This window comes from Notolepis coatsorum, assembly GCF_963971535.1.
Source record: "Notolepis coatsorum genome assembly, chromosome: 15".
In the NCBI taxonomy this organism is placed as follows: domain Eukaryota; kingdom Metazoa; phylum Chordata; class Actinopteri; order Aulopiformes; family Paralepididae; genus Notolepis; species Notolepis coatsorum.
In genome coordinates, this window is record NC_140179.1 from 50,311,466 (window position 1) to 50,337,478 (window position 26,013).

Sequence of the window (26,013 nt, forward strand, 5' to 3'; positions counted from 1 at the left end):
TACTTTTACCATGGCAGTATCACTGTAAATTAATTAGGCCAGTGCCATGGTAAAACTGAAACTACCATCAAACTACCATGATACTGGCAGCTGGGTAGCGCAGTGGACTAAGCACTTGCCTACCACTGCAGAGACTCTGGGAAGTGGCTGGCTGACTCCACATGTATTGGAGGAGGCATGTGGTAGTTCTACACCCTCCCCAGGCCGACAGTGGGGCAATGCACGCAAGGACCAGGAAGGGTATTGGCATAATGACTAAATTGGGATGGGTGAAAAATACAGAAACCCCAAAAATAATATATATATATATATATATAATAATAATAATAATAATAATAATAATAATAATAATAATAAAATAAAAAATGTCAATAAAATAAAAATGTTATACAAATAAACTACCATGATACTTTTTTCGAAGGGAAATTCCACGGCAAACTAAGATTATAGTAGTTCAACGCATTCAATTGGCCCTGATATTTACCAAGTGATACAGATGGTCAAATGGTGCGTAATTCCACTTTAAACATTTCAAAAGCTTAGCCTGTGGCAAAATAATTAATTCCTCAAATGCACAGCCAAACTACTGCTGGTACCAAAATGACTTCTCTGCTCTTTAACTCCTCAACATAGTCTTTCCCTCACATGAGGGGAGGTACATCACGCAAAATAGCAGCAGCCATTTTGAATAGTCATAGATGGGTAAACAAAGGTGTAATATAATAATGACCATTCTATATATATGGCTACATAATAATGAATATTCTATATCTGTGGTTACAGAATCATGACTATTCTATATATATGGTTACAGAATAATACATATTCTATATATATATATATGGCTAGTGGCTACAGAATAAGGCATATTCTATATATATGGTTACAGAACAATAAATATTCTATATATATGGCTACAAAATAATGAATATTCTATATATATTGTCACAGAATAATGAATATTCTATATCTATGGTTACAGAATAATGCATATTCTATATCTATGGTTAGAGAATAATGAATATTCTATATGGTTAAATAATAATGAATATTCTCTATATATATATATATATATATATATATATATATATATATATATATATATATATTGGCTACACAATAATGAATATTCTATATATATGGTTACAGAATAATGAATATTCTATATGGTTAAATAATAATGAATATTCTATATATATATATAAATATATTGGCTACACAATAATGAATACCGGTATTCTAATATTACACCTTTTTTTAACCATCAAAATGGCTGCTGTAAAAAAGAGCCTATATCCTCGCTTCAAACGACGACCATTTCATTCCACAAAGCCCTTTGTGTGGCACGTAGATTGGGGCCATTTCACAGCTGGGCACAGTTACAATTTAACGTGGCGCCTACTACGCAGGGCACAATATAGTGCCGACTACCCAGGACACATCTCAACAGGTCAGACAGTCGTGCCGTTTCCGATCCGGTCAAAAGTCCCCCAGGGACGGTGTCGCTCTTGCCATCTCCCAGTGTCAAAGTAGGCTTCCCGGTTGGTCAGGTGTTCTTAACCCTTAGCCCGCCTTACCAACAGAGTGGAAACCACACTTACACCACAGAGTCAGGGTGTGTTCCGTGTCAAATACCATGACCAAATAATAAATCTGTACTCGACTACGGTGTAATCAATAACCAACACAGAGGAACCGGTAATTGATGCAGAGATCTTTACCGCCTCCTGGTGGTGGTTGTGGTGATACTGCGGTTGAGGCTGAGCTGGGGGAAGTGGACGGTGGGCGTTCGCGACGTGGGTCCGTAGAGCCCCAGGTTCCGGGCTGCCAGGGACTTCCTGGGCTGCTTGACGCTGGGGAACGGGGAGAATATCTGATGCTTGGCCGGGGAGGTGGAGGAGGAGGAGCAGGAGGAGAGGGCGGGGTTGGACGGGGAAGAGGACACACAGGAGGAGGAGAGCGAGGGAGTGGAGGGGGAAGAGGTGAGGTGAAGAGCGAGAGGGGAGAAATTGGGGGTGGACGGAGAGGCGGAGACGCGGAAGGAGCCGGGGGAGGGAGGAGAGGGGGAGGTGGTGAGGATACGGGAGGTAGAGACGGAGGAGGAGAGATGGGGTGAGGAGGGAAGGCAGCCGGCGGACGTGTGGAACGACTGGGACTCTCTACATCCGTCTGAAGATGGCGGTGGAGGTAGGATGGGGACCGGCGGTTCCGGTTCGGGCTCTGGATGGCGTTCCGGTGGTGCAAGGTCACCGGGGGGAGACACTGGGTTTGTATCTGGGTTTGGGTGCGCATGCGTGGGGGAGGATGATTCTAATTCAGCCTCTAGTTCCAGGGAGGCTAATCGCATCTCGACTCGACTGACATCTTCGTCCTGTATCTCATGTTTCTCCTCCTCAGATGCTGGCGCTGTGATAGATGTGTCTGGAGAAGGAGAAGGAGACAAAGGGAGTTCCCTCTTCTCCTCATCATCATCATCATTTCCCTCTTTCTCCTCCTCCACCCTCTCTTCCTCCCTGCCCTCTTCTCTCTCCATCCCTCCACCTCCCTCGTCATCGCCCCTCTCTTCCGAGTCGGCAAAGCCCAGCTCTGAGCGGGCCCTCGCCACATTCCTGCGGTGCGCGCGGACGTGTGCGCGCCACGGGGATCCCATGCCTCCCGAGCTGGAGGTCTGGGCCTGAGAGGGCAGCGAGCCACATTGATGCCTGGCCGGGGAGCCCTGGGTGTCGGGGAGGGGAGAGGGCCAGGCCCCTGGGAGTGTGGTGGTGGGGGTGGTGGTGGATGTGGGTCTGGGGACTCGAGGCCCTCCACGTGGTTTCCGACCCAGGAGGAGGTGGTTGACCACTGGGGTGGAAGAGTTGAGCTGGGAAGCCATGACACTGGTGGCTGGACACTTATCTGGAGAGAGAGGAGAAACAAGATGAAGGGAGAGGGGGATAAAAGAGACCAGAGGAGATGAGACCAGAGGAGAGGAGAGAAGGCAAACAGGCTTAGAGGGTCCAGGGGAAGGTTAGTGGTCAGCAATAGGCGGCCCATGGGCCGAAATTGGCCTGCCAGCAATAATATCTGGCCCGTCAGATTATTTTGAAAAACACAGAAAATAAATATATATACCGGTATATATGTTAGCTATAATGTCCAAACAGAGAAACTACCACCACCTAAAGAATACTTATTATACTGTGGCGGCTAGGTGGTGCAGTGGGCAAGGCGCTCACCACCAATGCAGGAGACGCTGGGTTCGAGCCCAGCTCTCCGCATTGCTATCAGCTTGGCTGGTCATTCATACTAATAGAATTGGCAGTATTAGGGGGTGGGAAGCTGATGGGTGGGGATCGGACATTGTGGACAGCGACTCCTACAGGTCGGTTGGTGCGCCTGCGCAGCAGAATCAGGAAGCGACGGGGGCGGCGTGTCCCTCCCACGCAGACCTCCCGACGCTGAGAGATCGCGCTGTGCAGGTGAAAAGATGCGACAGCTGCTTCCTCGAGTACCGGAGGGGACACGTGATGTAAGGCTTGGTCCACATTGCAGCCGGCTTGTGGGAGGCATGGCCAAACAGCGTTCGAGACAGGGGAGGGTAGAATTGGATGATACGAAATTGGGATGGGAGAAAAATAGAAAATGGGAGAGAAGGAAGATAAAAAAAAAAAAAATACTTATTATACTTTGTTTTATCCATGTTGAGAGTGAATAACAGGTGGGCAGCGAGGTGCAATGTAGCGCTTGCTCAATATGAAAAAAGTCGGTGGACAGCGCCTGGAGCTGAAATAACAAATAAGCAGTGTGGTGTGAAATTAAAACACCAGTTCAGTAAGTCATTCAAACTTTATCTTTACTTATATATGACTGAGTGACGGCACCACACATGAACAGTAACAATGCAATTAAACTGACGTTAAATCAGAGCAAAAAAAGCTGAATCCGCTTCAAGAAGATGCGCTACATTAGGTATATAAGAAATTACAACGAGACATTTATTAACTAAATAAAAAATACAATTATGCTTTTAACCCTCTAAAGCCGGGTGCAACACTAGACATGTTTTGTAAAACATTAAATATCTTTGGATCCGTTTGTGATAAAGACTTGGAATCGGTTGTCATCTCCAAAATGTTGTGCATCTCTCTGAGATTGCGTGGATGTAAATCTTGAAATATCTTGATTGGTTGTTTTCTCTGGACTGCATCTAATCCGCTGTATCTATCCATTTATCATATATCTATGTCTGTCACTATAGCCAATGGAAATGCTAGAAATGGTCACGTGGACTGGGAGAACCAATGGAAAATTCCTATTGTTTCTCAATAGTCCAGTGCGCTCCACAGAAAGGGCCGTCAGATAGACGCATTGCCACAAATGTATGTCTTAGTTATAAGGTGGTCTGTCACAGAGTTAAAATGTTTTCACTATCAATATATTAACCCTTTTCTCGCCAATGACGTGTTACCACGTCATTCCTCGCCATGCGTAATCTGCCAATGACGTTTTACAGCGTCTTTGAGATCAATATTTCAAATTTCTGTCATGGTATTCACATTTCACCCACGGATTCTTGACTGGTGCTGTAGATCTCCGCTCAACTCTCCAACGCTTCAATACCGCCACCTGGTGGCCGATCGGCGTGTTGCAACCGGATGTCGATAATTGTGACGCCGGTGTGTCTCCCTATTCCGTCCGGCCACTCGCTATCGCTCGCGGGACTATATCCAGACACCGTGCATATCGATCCGTTGCCATAACTCAATAAACAACATGATTGGATGTATATTAGTATTATACAAACCGGAACTGGATCATCTAGTTTCAAGTTCAAGTTTCAAGTTTCTTTAATAGTTGTCATACAGAAGTACAGAATACTTTTATACAAAATGCTTCTTACTGTTACGCTCCAGAGACTGTGCTAGACACGCTCCAGAGACTGTGCTAGACAAGATAAGTATCAAATAACATAGTATAGCATGTAAATTAGAAGTAGAAAATGAGGTCACAGTGTTCAGTATAGACATATGTACAATGTTCGATGCAGAATAGACGTAACTGAGTTACCATATAATATACAATACTATGCAGTGTACTAATATACAATACTATATAGTGCAAAGCAGAAATGGGATGAGGTACAATTTAGGTACAATTTACAGTAAGGTGTACGAGTTGTAGTGCAATCCTTTATCAATAAATATAAAGTGTGGGGAGTGGGTGCTACAGTGTGTTTGTTTAAAGTGAGTGTGTGCTATAAAGTGTGGGGAGTGGGTGCTACAGTGTGTTTGTTTAAAGTGAGTGTGTGCGTGTGGATGTGTGTGCTATGTGCGTTTGATGGTTGTTGTGTAGTGTTCATTGTTCGTTGAGCAGCCTGATGGCCTGGGGATAGAAGCTTCTTCTGAGTCTTTCTGTGCTCACCTTGAGACTCCGGTATCGCTTGCCTGACCGCAGCAGTTCAAAGAGGCAGTTGTTCGGGTGACTGGAGTCCTTAATGATTCTCTTAGCCTTGCCCCTGCACCGCTTGTTGTAAATGTTCTGGAGGGTGGGGAGCCCCCCTCCAATTGTGCGTTCGGCTGAACGTGTCACTCTTTGTAGTCTGCTTCGGTCTTGTGCAGTGCTATTCCCAAACCAGGAGGTGATGTTGCCAGTCAGGATGCTCTCTATTGTACATGAGTAGAAGTTCTTAAGGATCTTCTGACTGACTTGGAACTTCCTTAGGCGCCTGAGGAAGTAGAGGCGTTGTCGTGCCTTCTTCACAACACTGTCAATGTGTGTGGTCCATGTCAAGTCCTCGGATATGTAGGCTCCGAGGTACTTAAAGCTGTTCACTCTCTCAACCGGTGCCCCGTCGATGCTGAGGGGGCTGTAGTCCTTGACCCCCGACCTCCTGAAGTCCACAATAATCTCCTTTGTTTTGCTGACGTTCAGGGAGAGGCTGTTTTCCTGGCACCATCCCGCCAGGACCTTGACCTCTTCCAGGTAGGCCCTCTCGTCGTTTGCAGAGATCAGGCCCACCACCACTGTGTCGTCAGCAAATTTGATGATTGTGTTGCTACTCCGCTGAGCCACACAGTCGTGTGTACAGGGAGTAGAGGAGGGGACTCAGAACACAGCCCTGGGGGGCCCCTATGTTGAGGGTGATGGATGAGGAGGTGCAGTTGCCTGCTCTCACCACCTGGGGTCTGCCCGTCAGGAAGTCCAAGACCCACTGGCAGAGGTCATAGTTCAAGCCCAGGTCCCTGAGCTTGGCTATGAGTAGAGCCATATGAAATCCGTTTAAATTTTTTTCCAAATTCCATTTTATTTTTTTCCAAATTCCGTTTTTTCCGTTTTAATATTTCAGAATTCTGTATTTTGCTTTGTACGCTCATTTTACCATCAGAAATAGTGTCTAATAAGTGGGAATGAATAAATGTCCACAATTTAATAAGATATAACAGACCATTTAATAGGGCTGTCTTAAATACTTTGAAGCTTCGAAGCTTTGTTCGATGGGCATGGGATTCGAATATGAAAATAAAATTTGATTATTAAAAAAAAAATATATATATATATATATATTTTTGCTAAATCAACTCTGCCTCTCTTTGTTAACTACAACAAGCAATGCTGTTTGTTATTTAAGATGAGGTCGGACTCGGCACTGACAGATTTGTGTTCATCGTGCTGCTTTTATAAAGCCTCAAATGACGGCTTACAATATTTCATGAAAGCAAAGTGTTTTGTTTGTCTAAGATTTAAAAAGGTTTAAACTTTACAGCACTGACAAAGTTGAACAAAGTGCTGTACAAGTCCCACAACATAAAAAAAAAAATAATAATAATTTAGATTTTTTTTTTATAGTTGATTCCATTTTTATTGCTCAATTCCGTGATTCCGTCCGCGATTCCGTGATCGCGGATTCCACATGGCTCTAGCTATGAGTTTGGAGGGGACTATGGTATTGGTATCTAGATCAACATCCCATAATAGCAATCTTTTTGCTCCACTCTCATCACCCAACGGTAAGAGGAGACTGGGGTGAGTTTCAGCGTTTTTGATTATTATTAACCATACAAACTGCTCTGATCTATATATCACCCATACTACATGAATCATTTAACGTCGGTCATTGCATTATAAACGACCCCCCCCCTCCGGTCACCAGCAGATGACCAGTCATGACGTTTAGGATCATGTACATGTGAAATTTTTTATATAACGTTCAGCGGTACCAAACTGCATTTGATCATCTAATATATGCATTTATGGCTATATCTCACGTTCTATGAAATACAGCAGAAAACGATAACATATTTATACTCTGGACGGTATTTTAGTATGAATGTGTGAATGAAAAAGTAAAACGTTCCTACATCCTGAACGATAGATAATTGATGTTGAATGGGCCATAGTAATGTCAATTTAGCAATACAATTTAAAAAGTTATAGCCCTGCAAAGAAGGTGATCATCTCCATAGACAAATAGTGCTGGCAGAGAGGCTACAAGGATGAGAATAAGCTCCGGCAGATAAAGGGTTAAATTAGCCATTGTTTTTGTTTCCGGCCCCCCATACAATGACTTGGAAAAAATTTGGCCCTCGGCCAAACTTAATTGCTGACCCCTGGCTTAGAGGGTCCAAGGGAAGGTTAGCTTTGAGGGTCCAAGGGAAGGTTAGCTTAGAGAGGATGCTTCTTTGAAACAAAGTGAACCAACATTGCACTTAGAGGATGCTTCTTTAAAACAAAGTGAACCAATACTGCTCTTAGATGATGCTTATTTGTATGGTATAGGTGGTGGGAGGGTAAGTGCACCACAGCCAAACAGATCATCTCTAGTTTAAAACAGTGCTCCAGGGATCGAGTTTTTCTCTTCATGAATTTAATACAAGATATATCATACTTTATTTAGACTTATCAGAGGTAGAAAAAACTAAAACAATGCAGCTTTAAGCAGCACTTCCTAGTTGTGAGTACTACTGACCTTTGACCTACCAATAATAGTACATCAGGACATCCACTTCTATTCATTCTATGGTAGCCCCAACACAACCCAGTGCCAGCCCAACCACCATCACCACTAGAACAACTCTATTTCATTATGTTGTTGCTATGGAAACAGAACGCCTCATGTGGTAGGGGGTTAAAGAGTCACAATGAGTGGGGATTTTGAATTTCTTTGCTTTTATTTAACAGCTTTTTGGTCAACAGAGGCCTTGCACAGAATGTTTGTGTAATTATCCTTTGCCCGTAACCATTGGTAACCACTTAGGAAAGATAATGGCTCATTTCTTTGCAGAGGTGGAGTAGGTGAAACAATGGAAAGGTGTGATATTACTGTTCCAATGCCACTTGTTTACAAGATCCTGTAATAAAACACCAAATTATAAAATTTCTGTTGATGTATTTCTCATATATCAACACATAGCAACCGTTGATTTGCACATGGCGACCGTCATCTCTTCCATCTCATTTGTATACATGTGCATGTACAGTTTGTGAGTTTGCATTATGGAAGTATCTCTTCCTTTGTTCCTTTACTGTGTGCATGTATACAGTGTGTGTGTGTGTGTGTGTGTGTGTGTGTGTGTGTGCGTGCGTGTGTGTGTGTAGATGGAACGCTCTCCCAGAAGAAGTAAAGCACTGGGATTTGGTCTCCACTGGGAAGCGGATACGGACCAGCTAGCCTAGCTTAAAACTCGGGAGAGGTGTGTTTGGCCAACAGCTAAACTAGCTGTTCCGTATTCCGCTTCCGTTGATTTGTGCTAAAGCTAGGCTAGCTTGCAGCCGGATAGCTTTCTACTGAATGCACAGAGAGGAAATTGGTATCCATCTTCTTGTCTGACTCTGGAGAAGACAGTACATGTTTCCCATAATGTTGGAGTGTTCCTCTAAGTTCCTTTATGTATCAAAAGTATAAGTACACATTTTATGACGTTTGTGTTCCATTCCATTCCGTCCTCGATCCATAGACCTCTAAAGGTTATGTTAAAGTGGTATGTGGGCCAGTTATGCAGGTTCCGATTGACCTCCAGTTGGCCTAAAGATTTTAAGTACATTATCTTTATTATATTTTTCTTTAAAGTAACTTGTAACTGATGGGTTCAGCAAATATAGTAAATTCTAAAATGTAAATTCATAATGTTATGAATGCCTCGAAATGTTACTTATTAAAGGGGAACTTCACCAAAAAACATTGCACATAATCTCACACACATCCAAAAAACTCAGTTTTGCACACATTCATTTAGTTTGACAGCTATCGAGAGCAAATTAGTTTGAATATGACAACCGGTGATGTCATCAGGGACATTGAATCCTCACATTGTGTTAATCACAGCTCCATGACATGATGTAGAAACAGCAAACATAGCAAAATCGGCATATGGCTCGCAGATAACAAACTATCATTACACATGGGCAAAACAGAGTCCATTCTCTTCGGTTCAAATAACAAACTCAGCAAGACCGACGGCTTCTCAGTTACAGTGGGTGACAATATTGTCACAAGGAAAGACGAAATTACCTACCTGGGTTCCATCCTAGAGGTAAATCTTTCCTGTGACAAAATGGCATCCAATGTAATAAAAAAAGTCAACCAACAAACTAGATTCTTGTACCGGATCTCCTCTCTGGTAAACAAGAATACCCTGAAGACTCTGGCAGGAGCACTCATTCAAGGGTACTATGACTATGCATGCACCTCATGGTACCAAAGCACCTCAAAGGCGCTTAAAACAAAATTACAAACATCACAAAACAAACTGGTCAGACTACTACTTGACCTGAACCCCAGAACCCACCTCACCCCTGCCCACTTTGACAACCTAGGATGGCTTAGAGTAGACGACAGAGTACAGCAACTTGCAATGGGCCTGGTCTACAAGATACACTATACGACCGGGGTGCCCATGTACATGTCAAAATACTTCCCAAAGGTCAGTGAATACCACGATCACAACACCAGAGGGAGCTCCACAAATCATGTTAAACCCAGATTCGGCTCAAACAAGGGACTAAACACGTTTCGCAATTATGCCACAACAATGTGGAACGCCCTACCCAAAGCTGTAAAGGAATGTGAATCCCTGACCACATTCAAAACCGCTCTTAAAGAGCACCTACGGGAGGCTGCAATTCGAAACTGGCCACCGTAAATGCCCAAAACCCCCACCACCTCCTAATAGACAGTCTCCTCCCCACTGCATGTATATATTCCCTCCCCGCCGTATGTATATTTCTCTCCCACCCACCCACCCCCTCCTAATGTACAGTCCCCTCCCCATCATATGTATATACTCTGTCAGGATCTAGGGGTAACAGTACTGTATATTTGAATACCGTTTATGTCACAAATGTATCAGTACTAAATACCTATATGTCCCTATGCCATAAATGTCATGCATGTTGTGTATGTCATAAATGTCTATATGAATTGAAAATGGGGGACCCTGATGGAAACAAGACAAATGTCTTTCTCAGGTCTGCATCCCCTTAACAATTGTATGTATTGAGCCGTACTGTATTGTACCCATTCTGCAATCTGTTAAATAAAGTTTTCATTCATTCATTCATTCATTCAACACCTTGTCTTATAGGGACGGCTACCTTATCATTTCACTGAGCTGTAATTACTGGTGGCCATAATCAAACTCATTCACTCTCAATAACGGTCAAACTAAATGAATGTGTGCAAAACAGTTTAGATTGTGTGCAAGATAAATCAGCATTGTTTTTTGGTGAAGTGCCCCTTTAAGTCCAGTACTGGAGTAAAGAGTTACTTTCCATCCACCACTGTTGTAACTTGTCACCCACCTGTCCGTATGTAGAGCTGCATGGCCTGCTGCTGCTGCCTCCTCTTGATGCGCACATACTGTTTCTTCAGGGCCGTGATGTCCGTACTCATCCTCTCCGTCATCATACTGTTAATGGCAGCCTGGTGCTCCGCCCTGCCTCCTCCTCTTCCTCCTCCTCCACCCCCTCCAGCCCCCACCGCCCCTGGACTCAGTTCTGCGATGTTACCCTTCTCGCCGCGCTCGTCTGGAGAGAGAGAGAGAGAGAGAGAGAGAGAGAGAGAGAGAGAGAGAGAGAGAGAGAGGAGTGAAAGGAGCAACAACATGAAGGGAGAGGGGAAAGAGGGAGAGGGAGAAAGAGAGAGAGGGGATGGACAGTGGGGTAAGAAAGATAGATAGAGGTAGATTTGGACGATTGGCAGTAAGCCGTGTCGTGGATGTACCGGAGGAATCATTTGCTGGTCCATAGTTGGTTGTTACAAATGTATTAGGATAAAACACAGGAGATTGGCTTCAGAAGACCAGACCGGAAGTCCTGGCCTGGCCTGGGACCCCGGAAATGGCTCTCAGAATAATGTTGTACGTCGATATACATTGGGTGTGTGGTCGGGTGACCAGGTGGGAAGTGGGATAGGAGGATGAGACATGGGGGCGGGGTTAAAGGGAGGGGCTGGAGAAAGGTGAAATGTAGACAGGATGTCAAGGTGAGAGACAAAGGAGTGTATTGGAGGAGGGGGGGCTGGAGAAGGGGGATCGGATGGAGGGAGGAGGGGTGAGACTAGGAAATGGTAGGCGTTAGGTAGATACAAAGGGGACAGTGTATTGGAGGGGGAAGGCCAGACAGATGTCTAAGGGGCTGTCTACACGAGCGCTGGGTTTAATGTAACCGTGATTGTATGTGCGCAGTTGCACTGTTCGCCCACACACAACCGGGGTTTTGCTACACTGCAACCGCGGTCTTTGAAAACCAGAGTCCAGGGTGAAGTTTTGCGCACATCCCGGTTGCAGTGGTTGCGTGTGGGCATAGAAACCAAGGTTATTTCCAGTGTTTACAGCAGAGCTGTCCCAAGTAGCGTTATATGAAAATGATTGCAACAAACTTTTGTTCAAAACGTATCGTCTGTGTTGAAGAGTGTTGTGATCGACTGATGATGTCTGTTGTCGCATTCCTGACCTGACGCTCAGAGTAAACCTGTAGCTGCGGCTAAACTAAACTCATGTGTTGTCAAGTTATTGTTATAAGGAACCCAGTCCAGACTGCATCCCCTTAACAATTGTTTGTATTGAGCCGTATTGTACCCATTCTGCAATGTGTTAAATAACGTTTGCATCCATTCATTCGACTAGCGTTAACGTTACCACATTATTACGTTAGCATGTAAGCTAAAATCGCAGATGCTAGCCTCGATGCTAACTATACATTGAGAATGCCATTCACATTAGCATGTAGCTAACAACACCGGCGATCTTTTTGTGTGACTAAACTATCCGCTCTTGGTGGTAAATTGTGTTAATGTTGGTTTTCTTTCATCAACAAATGAGAGGCAGAACACACAGTGAATGTATCCGTTTTTGTTTATTGCACTTTTATTGCACTTTGTTTTCTTGCTGAAAAATAAATGCTACGTTGGCTAAATGGCTGTGAGCAAGGAGGGACGTTTGTGTCAGGTCAGTTTCCGGTATTAACCCTAAACCCCTCTGGTTGGTTGAAATGGCCTTCATGTCTGAACAACATCGCCACCTACTGCTTTGGCATTGTACTACATGTATATGCCGTCATTCTGTGCGTTTAAACCAGTCGTGTGGACAGAGTTTTATTTTTTTGAATAATTAAAACAAAAAAACTGTGTCATTAATACCCGTGATCGTGTGGACTGGGCCCACTGGCCAATGTCGTGCCTTGTGTGTAGCTCCGGTGACAAATCGCAGGAAGTGAAAAGGACTTGGGTTTGTCCGACTTTGAAAAGCTCCAAAGCTCTTGGACTCTTGCCCTCTCTCTCCGTCTGGCAGGAGCAGATATTGACGGAGGAGGAAGTCGTGATCGTCTGCAGGAAACACAGTAGAGTAGTGTACTCTGGCACAGTATGCATCATGCAGACTGAGGTGTCGCTGTGGGGCTAATGTGTGTGTGTGTGTGTGTGTGTGTGTGTGTGTGTATTTACCTTTGAGCGGTTTCTGGTGCCTCTGTAGTTCGGGGGCCAGTAGACCCCCCAGGGGCCCCAGGCACCCCAATGCTGTCACCACCGAGTCTTCATCATCCATGTCAGCGTCATCCTCACTGTCCCAACTACCCAGACCACCACTGGAAGATAGAACATAAAGATAAATATATATATATATTTTTTTTGGACTTCCGGTTTGAGAACGAGATGTAATCAGTCACGTTGGTCACAGCTCCGCTCCCGTTAACGTTAGTTTTGCTTCAAAACCCTCTTTGTACAACACTAATGTGTTTAAACCTCGACGTATATATTAACTAAGACCTTCTACTAACTATATCAACAGAAAGAATCAACATGGGATCAAAGAAAGAACCTGGAAAGAGACGCGGAGCAGACAATCTAACGGGAGACCGGGCGGTGATGCGCTCCGTGAAGGATAGAGGAGTGGAGATTGAGAAGAAAACAACCGACAATACCACCATTCCCAACGCTACTGCAACCTCATCCGAGACAGACATGGAGAATACACCACCCGATTTCGAGTCTCTGACTAATCTGATAAAGGACTTGACCGACAAGGTGGATAAAGCTGACGTCAAGGCTGGTAATATTGCTGATAGGGCTGATGCTAATGCTAACGCTTTCAAGTTATATATCGAGGCTAAATTAGAAGATTTTAAAACAGCGGCTGCAATACAAACCGAGCGTATTACTGCAGTTGAAAACACTGTGGGCGAATATACACTAAAAGTCGATGAGGGCAATAAGGCTCTCCATGATGAAATCGCGGATCTAGTGGTGGATATGCAACAGGGTGACAAGGAGCTTTTGCAGAAGATACATGACAACAACAAGAAAACAATGGATAGTGTTGTGAAGGGCCAGATTAAACCGAATATATATATTTATTATATATATATATTTAATTGTATTTGTATATTCTCTAATATTCCTTGATATCCCTTGTATATTCCTTGTACAATATGCATTGAATATCCATTCTAGCCTACTGAACATCCCATAATAGTCTCCATTCTACTATTGGTCGAGACCTTGGTGCCAGGCTGCCATACCCCCCAGACCCAGTTCAAACGTACCGCTCAACATGTACGAACAAGTCCTAGTTCCGCGTAGGAATCTGGCTACCGCACCACTAACGGTACTATTTGTTCATAGTGCGTATATATACTGCGCTACTAAAGTAGGACTTCCTTTTTCAGTCCAGACGTAAAGCCTCCCCGCGACGCCACGTGTGGGAGTAAGGCCACGTTCGGCCTACCATCGGTATTGAGACATCGTGTATATTAATATTTGAATAGTCATATTTGGCACTATATCGTCGAGTTGGACGTAGTCTATTAAGCTAATAATAGTCTGTTAATATATAGTGCTTCGTGCGGTGAGAATACTACCGTAGTCACCACCGTGAGCTGTGGTGTTCCACAAGGAAGCATACTAGGACCGCTACTGTTCCTAATTTATGCAAATGACATGTCGTCAGCTTGTGACTGCAACTTGTTCCTGTTTGCGGACGACTCAGCCCTGCTGGTCTCTGACAAGAACAAGTTACAGGTTGAAAAAACCCTCAGCTCGGAACTAGGCAGAATCTGCATATGGCTCGCTGATAACAAACTATCATTACACATGGGCAAAACAGAGTCCATTCTCTTCGGTTCAAATAACAAACTCAGCAAGACCGACGGCTTCTCAGTTACAGTGGGTGACAATATTGTCACAAGGAAAGATGAAATTACCTACCTGGGGTCCATCCTAGAGGCTAATCTCTCCTGTGACAAAATGGCATCCAATGTAATAAAAAAAGTCAACCAACGAACTCGATTCTTGTACCGGATCTCCTCTCTGGTAAACAAGAACACCCTGAAGACTCTGGCAGGAGCACTCATTCAGGGGTACTACGACTATGCTTGCACCTCATGGTACCAAAGCACCTCAAAGGCGCTAAAAACAAAATTACAAACATCTCAAAACAAACTGGTCAGACTACTGCTTGACCTTACTCCTAGAACCCACCTCACCCCTGCCCACTTCGACAACCTAGGATGGCTTAGAGTAGACGACAGAGTACAACAACTTGCAATGGGCCTGGTCTACAAGATACACTACACGACCAAGGTACCCATGTACATGTCAAAATACTTCCCAAAGGTCAGTGAATACCACGATCACAACACCAGAGGGAGCTCCACAAATCATGTTAAACCCAGATTCGGCTCAAATAAGGGACTAAACACGTTTCGCAATTATGCCACATCAATGTGGAACGCCCTACCCAAAGCTGTAAAGGAATGTGGATCACTACCCACTTTCAAAACCTCTCTCAAGGGACACCTACGGGAGACTGCAATTCAACACTGGCCCCTGTAAATATCCTAACCCAATCATTCCAACCCCCTCCAATGTACAGTCATTTACCTAGTATGGTTGTCAATAGTTCAATGTACAATTGTGTTTGTTTGTACAGTGTCTCCTCCCCCCCCCCCTCAATGTACAGTGTTACTTGTTTATACAGTGTGCCCCCCGCCCCCCCCCCCCCCCCCCCCCCCCCCCCAACCACCTCCAATGTAAATTACCCAGTATGGTTGTCAATATCCCAATGTACCCAACCCCCCCCACCCAACCTCCTCCAATGTACAGTTTCTACGTCAAATGTATATACTCCCTTTTCTTGACTCCTTCTGTATCACAAACAGTACTGTATTTGCAAATCTGGTATGTCATAAATGTATAGATGTAGCAGTACTGACTATCTGTATGTCATGTATGTCATATATGTCTATATGAATTGAAAATGGGGGACCCTGATGGAAACAAGACAAACGTCTTTCTCAGGTCTGCATCCCCTTAACAATTGTATGTATTGAGCCGTACTGTATTGTACCCATTCTGCAATCTGTTAAATAAAGTTTTCATTCATTCATTCATTCATTCATTCATTCATTCAGTACCCCATCGTTTCGGGCAGAGAACTGGCTGCTTATCCAGGATGGTCGACCCCATGTGAGACTGCATCCGAGGAGCCCCAGAGCCGACGAGCGAGTGGACCTGCATACCAGATTATTCTACCGACGACAGCCCGCCTTCCCAGGCACGGATTATGCTTTGTGTACAGTGATTATTCCATGGATAAAGACCCCCGACACTGCCGTGTGTTGGAACCCCCCCCCCTGGAGAGGACGCAAGGTGAGGAGACGCTCTGCAAGACGAGGTCGCTTCACGTCTCTCCCCTGTGGACCGGAGAGAGCCGGCTCACAGAGAGTCCAGCTGCTTTCATCTGTGGTCCAAGGATCGCTGGCGCATTGAGCTGCACAACTGTGGGTTCACCCAGGATACCCTTGGCCGGACGAGGCAGCCAGACTCTACCCCCCCCCCCCCTCCTACTCCTGTTGTCTTACAAGCGACCGGATTACCCCCCTTAGTGTATCCAGTCTTATAATCATTAAAGTATCATTGCTGTTATTCCTTAACTATTCCAGGTCGTATATTTACCGCCTGCGCCATCAGAGATTGGACATTCTCTATTGATATACCGACGAATACTCTTTGCCATAAAAGTGCATACTATTTCAATTCATAAATGTAATTAAGTGATTAAGTGCTTGCTCTACACACCATTGCTGTGTAGTAATAAACGCATACTTCGACTTCGTACATTTGTGTTGGATCCGTTTCATCTACGTGACAGTGTTCATCATATTATATTTATGCCGAGTACTGGGTGGCCGAATATTAAGTACAAAGGTAGTGGTAGTAAGTATCATATCTAGTAATACAGTCAGGGAATTGTACCCCTCAGTTACAGATAGGTTGCTCGATTTCGAACGTTACTCTTGCAGATTTAATATCCGTATAGTGGGATTGGATGAATCAGTCAAATGCACAGACGACTCGTTTCCGTCAGTGTTAGTTGAAATTCTAGGTACAGAGACCCTCCCTACAATACCGACAGTGGACCATTGTAACAGAATCGGCACCCGAGACTACAGCGGCAACAAAGTGAGGGTGATCATTGCTACCCTGCATAAAACTGCAATAAGAGACAAGATCATCAGGGATGCACGTAAGCAATGGGGAAAACTGAATTACAAAAGGTAAACAAGTGTCGTTCTACGAAGATATGTGCAGGGAGGCTATAAACCTACGAGCCCGTTACAAGGATGTGATGCAGCAGCTCTATGAGAAAAATCTCCATCCTAGCCTACGTTATCCAGCGATTCTTTCCATTGTGGGGGGAAATGGAATAAGGATCGGGCTACGTTCGCCTGAAGCGGCCGAAGAGTACATGAAGGAAACACATCGTGTATGACAAGTTTATTCATATATATATTTTTTTTATTATCCATGTTGGATAACTTTGCTATGGCTTGGACATCAAAAACGGCATCAAACAAGCTTTTTGACAACATTGAGGTACAAATAGTTATACTATTTTTATAGATTTATAGTTTTGTGCAGGTAATGATCCGACGTCGACATTTTGGAACATTCTGGAACATTCTGGATTCTTTTTCGATCGCTCTGTGTCATATTGGAATATACTGGAATACACTGGAATGACAACTCTATGGCAGGAAGAATACCCTGGAACATAACATCAGTTTTATACAAGTCATGATCGGTGGCTAACTTTCTGGAATACACCGGACTTTTACAATGAAGACCTGGGAACAATAACATTCGGTATGTACCTGCACATGAACCAGATATGGAAGATCAATAAACCTTCATAACGGTTTAATGCCCACCCTTGTCGGGGGACGAACTGCATACAAGGATTTAAAAACCTCATTTTCATCTAAAGGTGTAAGCTTGGCAAAGTTATTTAAAAAATGTTAAGCAATTGTTCCCTAACTTTAGGGATTTTTTTTTTTTATCCACTTTTTCTCCCATTTTCTATATTTTTCTCCCATCCCAATTTCGTATCATCCAATTCAACCCTCCCCTGTCACGGACGCTGTTTCTTGCCTCCCACAAGCCAGCTGCAATGTGGACTAAGTCATACATAGCACAAGTCCCCTCCGGTACTTGAGGTAACAGCAGTCGCATCTTTTCACCTGCGCAGCTCGATCTCTCAGTGGCGAGGAGTAACGCGTGGGAGGCTCACGCTGCCCCCGACACTTCCTGATTCTACTGCGCAGGCGCACCAACCGACCTGTAGGAGTCGCTGTCCACAACGCCCGATCCCCACCCTTCAGTTTCCCTCCCCGTAATACGGCCAATGTGTATTACTGTGGACGACCAGCTAAACTGAAAGCAAATGTGGAGCGCTGGGCTCGAACTGACGAGCCCAGCGTCTCCAGCATTTCGTGGCGAGTGCCTTGCCCACTACGCCACGTAGCCGCCCTAACTTTAGGGATTTCTATAATTTTGTTCTAAACATCTTTGTTTCTTTTTTAGATCCTATGGCAATTGGCATAGGAAAGTTAAGGATAAATGGCTCACTCTGGGCTAACCGGTGGTGTAAGGGAGGGAGTTGTACGCGAAGGTTGTGTCAAAGGAACACAGCCTTGTACGGCTCTTTGAGGGAGGGGGGTTTAGGGGATTATTTGTATATATGTATGTTTTTAAGCTCGGCTCTCAACGGGACCTCAATAATTGGATATATATCCATTGTGAATTCGTACTCCAGACGCATTACTAACAAGCACACAACAACATGTATAGATTATGGCTAGTTTAAATATAATGATCTGGAATACTGGGGGAATAAATAAACATAAACGCAAAAGTGTGCTCACACTGAAAAAAAAAAAAAAAACGGTTGATGTGGCTCTTCTAAGCGAAACGCACCTTTTAGTGGAAGACAAAGCAACGCTAGCGGACAACATATATCATAACATTAGTCACTCTTCCTTTGGAACGAGATCCCGTGGAGTTGCTATAGTCGCGAAACGGAAGTTGAATATTGAATTGCAGGCAGTATGGTCTGATACAGATGGTCGGATAACCATAGCTAAAATTGTATACAGGAACAGGAAAATAGCGTTGGTAGCGGCATATGCCCCAAATCTTTACGAGGCTAATTTCTACGCTACACTTACCAGAACAATGTTAAACTTTCCTGAATACTCATTTATAATTGGCACGGATTTTAATGCCATTTGGGATCCCGGGATGGATAAATCTTATCCCACCTTTTCCAATTATCAGAAAAATTCATCTAATGCATTAAAGGATTGGTCTAAGAATATAGGTGTAAATGACCTATGGTGATCACTCAACTCTACGACCCGAAAGTACTCTTGTCGATCTGCAAGACACAACACATTTTCCAGAATAGATTATGTGTTTGCATCCCTAGACTATTTGATAACTATGACATGGAAATGGTACCCAATGCACTATCAGATCACTGTTATTTACTCTTAAAAGAATCATTTGGTATACTGTCATCCCGAGCCCCAAGATGGCGATTTAACTCGATATTGCTGAAAAACAAGGAATTCATTACACAATTCAAAGAAGCTCTTGCTGTATTCCTGCTGGAGAATGCGCAATCGGTACAGGACCCCAGAATATTATGGATGTCGGTAAAGGGATTTATCAAGGATTTTACCGGGGTCTTTTCCTCCAAAATACGCAAGAATCGTTGTTCAAAACTGGCAGAGCTGGAAACGCTTTACTCTACGTTATTTTTCTCTTTACAATACAACTACTCGGTTCGATTGGAATCTCAAATTACTGTGTTAAAAAAAGAGATTAATGTCATTTAAAAACAACAATCTCTGAAGTTCAAATACGTAGCACAAGACAACAGTATTACTTTCATGGTTCTAAACCAAGTCACCTACTAGCTATGCAGATACGAGCCAACGCAACATTTGCAGATATCCCTAGTATTAAGGCACAGCAAGGACTTGTTACAGACCCTAAAAAAATCAACGAGACATTCAAAAAAATGTACTCCAACTTGTACAAATCAGAAATGGCCTTCGATCAAAACAAAAGACATATATCTTAATCAAATTAACCTTCCCAAACTATCAGAGGATGACGCTAAACAGTTAGAAACACCCATCACACTAGATGAACTTAGAGAGGCCATATCTGAAATGCAAAGTGGTAAGGCTCCTGGAAGGGACGGTATACCACCAGAAATGTACCTCTCATGCTGGGATGTAATAGGACCCCTATTACTTAATATGATTTTATACTCAATTAAGGAGGGGAATTTCCATAAGATCGACAATATTGCACTCATAACAGTCCTCCTTAAAAAAGACAAAGAACCCACCGATTGCGGTAGTTATAGACCCTTGAGCCTCCTCGGAACCGATATCAAGCTGTATTCCAAGGTATTAGCCATCAGACTTCAAAAGCATATGACGTCTTTAGTTCATCCTGATCAGACTGGCTTCATAAGAGGCCGCTTGATCACGGATAATATATGACGGTTATTACACGTGTTAGATGCCAGCAAGGATGACACCCCACCTATAACAATGTTGTCCCTGGATGCGATGAAAGCCTTTGATAGGTTGGAATGGTCTTATTTATGGGCAGTACTAGAAAGGATGGGATTAGGAAAAGGATTCATTGATATGATTAAAGTATTATACAAAGACCCATCGGCCATGATTACAACAGGTACAAGTTCAAGTTCAAGTTCTTTAATAGTTGTCATACAGAAGTACAGAATACTTTCATACAAAATGCTTCTTACTGTTACGCTCCAGAGACTGTGCTAGACAAGATAGTATCAAATAACATAATAACATAATATAGCATGAATTTAGAAGAAGAGAATGAGGTCACAGTGTTCGGTATAGACATATGTACAATGTTCTGAGTTACCATATAATATACAATACACAATACTATGCAGTGTACTAATGTACAGTACTATCTAGTGCAAAGCAGAAATGGGATGAGGTACAATTTTAGGTACAATTTACAGTAAGGTGTACGAGTTGTAGTGCAATCCTTCATCCATAAATATAAAGTGTGGGGAGTGGGTGCTACAGTGTGTTTGTTTAAAGTGGGTGTGTGCTATAAAGTGTGTGGAGTGGGTGCTACAGTGTGTTTGTTTAAAGTGAGTGTGTGCGTGTGGATGTGTGTGCTATGTGCGTTTGGTGGTTGTTGTTGTGTAGTGTTCATTCATTGTTCGTTTAGCAGCCTGATGGCCTGGGGATAGAAGCTACTTCTGAGTCTTTCTGTGCTCGCCTTGAGACTCCGGTATCGCTTGCCTGACCGCAGCAGTTCAAAGAGGCAGTTGTTCGGGTTACTGGAGTCTTTAATGATTCTCTTAGCCTTGCCCTTGCAACGCTTGTAGTAAATGTTCTGGAGGGTGGGGAGCCCCCCTCCAATTGTGCGTTCGGCTGCACGTGTCACTCTTTGTAGTCTGCTTCGGTCTTTTGCAGTGCTATTCACAAACCAGGAGGTGATGTTGCCGGTCAAGATGCTCTCTATTGTACATGAGTAGAAGTTCTTAAGGATCTTCTGGCTGACTTGGAACTTCCTTAGGCGCCTGAGGAAGTAGAGGCGTTGTCGTGCCTTCTTCACCACACTGTTAATGTGTGTGGTCCATGTCAAGTCCTCGGATATGTAGGCTCCGAGGTACTTGAAGCTGTTGACTCTCTCAACCGGTGCCCCGTCGATGCTGAGGGGGCTGTAGTCCTTGACCCCCGACCTCCTGAAGTCCACAATCATCTCCTTTGTTTTGCTGACGTTCAGGGAGAGGCTGTTTTCCTGGCACCATCCCGCCAGGACCTTGACCTCTTCCAGGTAGGCCCTCTCGTCGTTGGCAGAGATCAGGCCCACCACCACTGTGTCGTCAGCAAATTTGACGATTGTATTGCTACTCCGCTGAGCCACACAGTCGTGTGTGTACAGGGAGTAGAGGAGGGGACTCAGAACACAGCCCTGGGGGGCCCCTATGTTGAGGGTGATGGATGAGGAGGTGCAGTTGCCTGTATAGGTATAATCACTTCATCTTTCCGGTATCGCGCTCTTCCAGACAGGGTTGCCCTCTTAGTCCCGGACTATTCGCTTTATCATTAGAGCCTTTAGCACAATATATAAGACAATCCCAATCCATAGAACCAATCGAAATTAAGGGCACACAACATCATATTAGTTTATATGCGGACGACGTAATATTGTTCATGCAAAACCCTAACACTTCAATGCCTCATCTTCTCAAGTTGATTGATGACTTTGGTAATTTATCGGGATTTAGGATAAATTGGCCAAAGTCGGCCTTCCTTCCACTTAATGCCCCTGCAAAGAATATACTCCTTCCAGAAAAAATACCAATGGTTAAACACTTCAGATGTTTAAGAGTTGAGGTATTCCCTACTATAAGCCAAACGGTGAAGTACAATTACATAAAATTCCAAGATAAGATCAAATACGACTTTGACAGGTGGTCCAAACTTAAAAACTCAGTACAGGCACGAGTATCAATAGTTAAGATGGATGTTTTACCTAGAATCAACTTCATTAGCTCAATGTTACCGTTACCCCCTCCTGATGGTTACTGGAAAAAATTACACTCCACCGCATACAAATTTATTTGGAATAACAAACCTCCATGAATAAAAAGATCCACCGCACAGAGAAACAAAGCCGACGGAGGTATGGCATTTCCAGACTTTTACCACTATTTTAAAGCGTACTCTTTAAGACCACTGACAACCTGGTTTGATTCCCAAGCATCTGTATCCTGGAGAAACTTAGAAGAAAATATAGTAGCACCACATAGACTGCAGGACATAGTATACACCATATTACCAATTAAGCAATGCAAATTGAAATTTGGCCCCCTTATTACTCATATGATCCGGATATGGCGTGAAACACAAAAAAAATATTCTAACCAACATAAATGGCATAGTCATACTCCCCTATTCAATAACAATGCACTCCTTATTGGAAAACGACCTATAAGATACCCCAAATGGGAAAAGCAGGACATACACACATTGGGAGATGTTTTCAACAAACAGGGTTTTTGTAGCTATCAGGACATACATAAAAAATTTAACCTCACCAGTTCCACATATTATTTTTACGCACAGTTATTGGATTGTTTGAAGGCTCATGGAGTCCCATTAAGGATACCAATTGAGCACCACAGATATCATAAATTCTTCTATGAAAGAGAGACATCGAGAGGCTTCGTATCTGATTTTTATCATCACTTACTAACATCCTCGTATGGAATCCTCCCCCTAGACTCAGTCTGGAGGAGGGATATACCAGACCTGGAAATAGATTTTGATTGGCAAGAAGTCTGGGCAAACGTTCGAATTGCGTCACGTAACCCGGACCATCAACAAATTAATCTTAATTATATTCATAGGACATACCTGACCCCTATAAGATTCAACAGAATGGGACTTAAACAAGACTCCAGATGTTCCTTATGTACAAATGGGGATGAGGGTACATTTATGCACATGTATTGGGATTGCCCACCGGTTAAGCAGGGGTGTACAGTGCGACATATATCTCGCACGTGCTACAGCAACAGCTGTCTGTGCGATGGATGGATTTACTTCAGTAGCACTGGTGCGATAGGGATTCGGTTCATATAGATACTCTTATTTTGAAAATCCTGTAGCGGGTCTCATTTCTGCCCACGCGCAGCTCCAGCTAGGCTCCGAAAGCTAGCAACGTTCAGGTGCATATGATACTCTTATTTTGAAAAAACTCTTGTGACAACTCGACGAGTCGTATCCGCCCTATCCGTGCCACTGCTTCTGCAAGCAGAGCAGCGCGTTGGTCGGTTGGTGCACGTTAACACAGCAGTGCGCCTACACGTCCCGAAATAAGTCCGTGGTGTTTTTTCTTTCTCGCAACGGGTCAAATGCATCTACATGCTTTGCACCGTCGCCATTCCTTTATGCGCACATCGCCCGAAATGAACGTTTATGTACCATTACAATCACTACAACGTTAGCAAGCTAACAAGCTAATCCTGATCACAGGCAGAGCCAGCAGACACAGTGTGGAAAGGGAAATGGGGGGGCACTCTCTCCCCTTCCCTGTGTGTGTGTGCGTGCGTGCGTTTGGAAAGACGATGAAGTCACTAGTCAAGACTCAGGACAGGAGTATATTATAGTAAACTGAGGATGGACAGATAATGATGATATTCAAATACAAGTTTCGAGAGGAGTGGAAGTTTGAAGACAGACTAGACTACAATATGATGCGGGGGTGGTGAGTTGAAACAGTGTGTGTGAATGAATGAAAACTTTATTTAACAGATTGCAGAATGGGTACAGTACGGCTCAATACACACAATTGTTAAGGGGATGCAGACCAGAGAAAGACGTTTGTCTTGTTTACATCAGGGTCCCCCATTGTGTGTGTGTGTGTGTGTCCCAACCGACCCCACTTCTATGTTTCAATAAATTATTTGCATTTAAAACTATTAACACTGACTCATTCCTTCAGTCCACTCAAAATTATGCTAATATTCCTTATGTTGTTTATGATATTAATTTAAAATAGCATATGAGAGTATCATAGTAATAATAACACATGGCGATATACTAAATGACAGCCAAACATGGCACTGCAACTAAATAACACAAATACAATAGGCACATTTGTGACTGTTACAAATATAACACGTTTTATACTTGTGCTACAAGATTTTGGCCTGTGCTACAAAACTATCAACCTCTGTAGCACCAGTGCTATGTGCAAAAAAAGTTAACGTACAGCCCTGGGTTAAGATATTCTGGAAAGAAGTGTCCCAGCAATTATCAGAATTCTTATTTCTGAACATACCTGTAGTACACCCCTCTGTATTGTTGTTGAATAATGTTTTTCAGTTTGCAGCCCCTATACAGCTAAAGAGACTAGTTTTATCTGGTCTCACAGCGGCTAAAAAGCCGATAGCATCACAATGGTTTCAACCGGAAATATTTTGCCGGAAGGTATGGGTTCTTACCCATCTCGATGTGATTTACTGTATCTAGAAATGTCTACAGCAAGAATTTTAGGTGTCAGTGAAACCAACATTGCAATCTGGTTAGAAGTGGTGGAGAGAATAAAAGCTAGCATATGAATTGTAGTGCCTGGTTAGAAACGAATGAAAATGGATGGATTATCCAAGTGGGGGTCCGGGGGGGGTGAGCGAGCAAGAGCATAATGTAAGGTATTAGATAGCAAGTATTAGGTATATATCTCGTATACTACATTTATAATGATTCAAATGGTGATTTCATTGGATGTTTACTGTTAATGTTTGTGTGTCTAATATGATGTTATGTTAAAAAAATTATAAAAAAAAAAAAAAAAGGAGTCCGGTTGTAAGACAAAATATATAGAGAAATATTATATAGGTTAATAAAGATAAAAATATAGAGAGGTCCATTGGAAGACAAAATATATAGATAAATATTATATAGGTTAATAAAGATAAAAAATATAGAGAGGTCCATTGGAAGACAAAATATATAGAGAAATATTATATAGGTTAATAAAGATAAATATATAGAGAGGTCCATTGGAAGACAAAATATATAGAAATATTATATAACGTCACGGTGACCAAATGCGTCCACATTTTTATAGGATTCTATCACATTTTCATAACAATAGCGAATATTACTTACCCTGCGCCGTTTTCATTGAGGTTTCTCACAAATTAACGATGTTTTATTTGTCCTATATATGCGGATAACATTTAAAATCTTAAATTGTACCATTTTGTTTCCCTTTAGACAACAAACATAATGCTAATGATGCACTTTTGTTAAGATAATTAGTTTACCATTCGCGGTCACTGTACTGAGGTCGCATTAATAGTTTACCGCTGTTCAGATCGCGTCAAAGAATAGACGCGTCCCAGTGACCTGTGCTAAAGGTCTTGGGAAATGTATTCATGTAGTTTTCAACATTTTCACCTTTTAATTTTGAACAAATGCTGCCATCTACTGACAACAGAAAGTGTTGTGTAGCGCCTTGAGAGGCACTTCCGTAAACACCGTCGCCCAAAACCCATTCTAGAGATTCCCACTTTTTACTGGGAATGGGGCGTGGCCGTATTTGGTCCGAGACAATAAGAGTGGCTGCGATTGGTCTACGTTACGTTATATAGGTTATTAAAGATAAAAATATAGAGA

At 43.2% G+C, this 26,013-nt stretch overlaps 1 protein-coding gene across 1 annotated transcript in view; it reads right to left on the reverse strand.

Moving 5' to 3' along the window:
* Nucleotides 1-1,176: 1,176 nt before the first annotated feature.
* tbc1d30 (TBC1 domain family, member 30) overlaps nucleotides 1,177-26,013 on the reverse strand; it is a 69,710-nt gene continuing 44,873 nt past the window's right edge. Inside the window, exons 11-13 of the mRNA XM_084330207.1 lie at nucleotides 12,917-13,056; nucleotides 10,777-11,001; nucleotides 1,177-2,895 (exon numbers count right to left, since the gene is read on the reverse strand). Coding sequence (XP_084186333.1) covers nucleotides 1,718-2,895; nucleotides 10,777-11,001; nucleotides 12,917-13,056 — 1,543 coding nt within the window. The 3' untranslated portion in view covers nucleotides 1,177-1,717. The remainder of the gene's footprint in view (nucleotides 2,896-10,776; nucleotides 11,002-12,916; nucleotides 13,057-26,013) is intronic.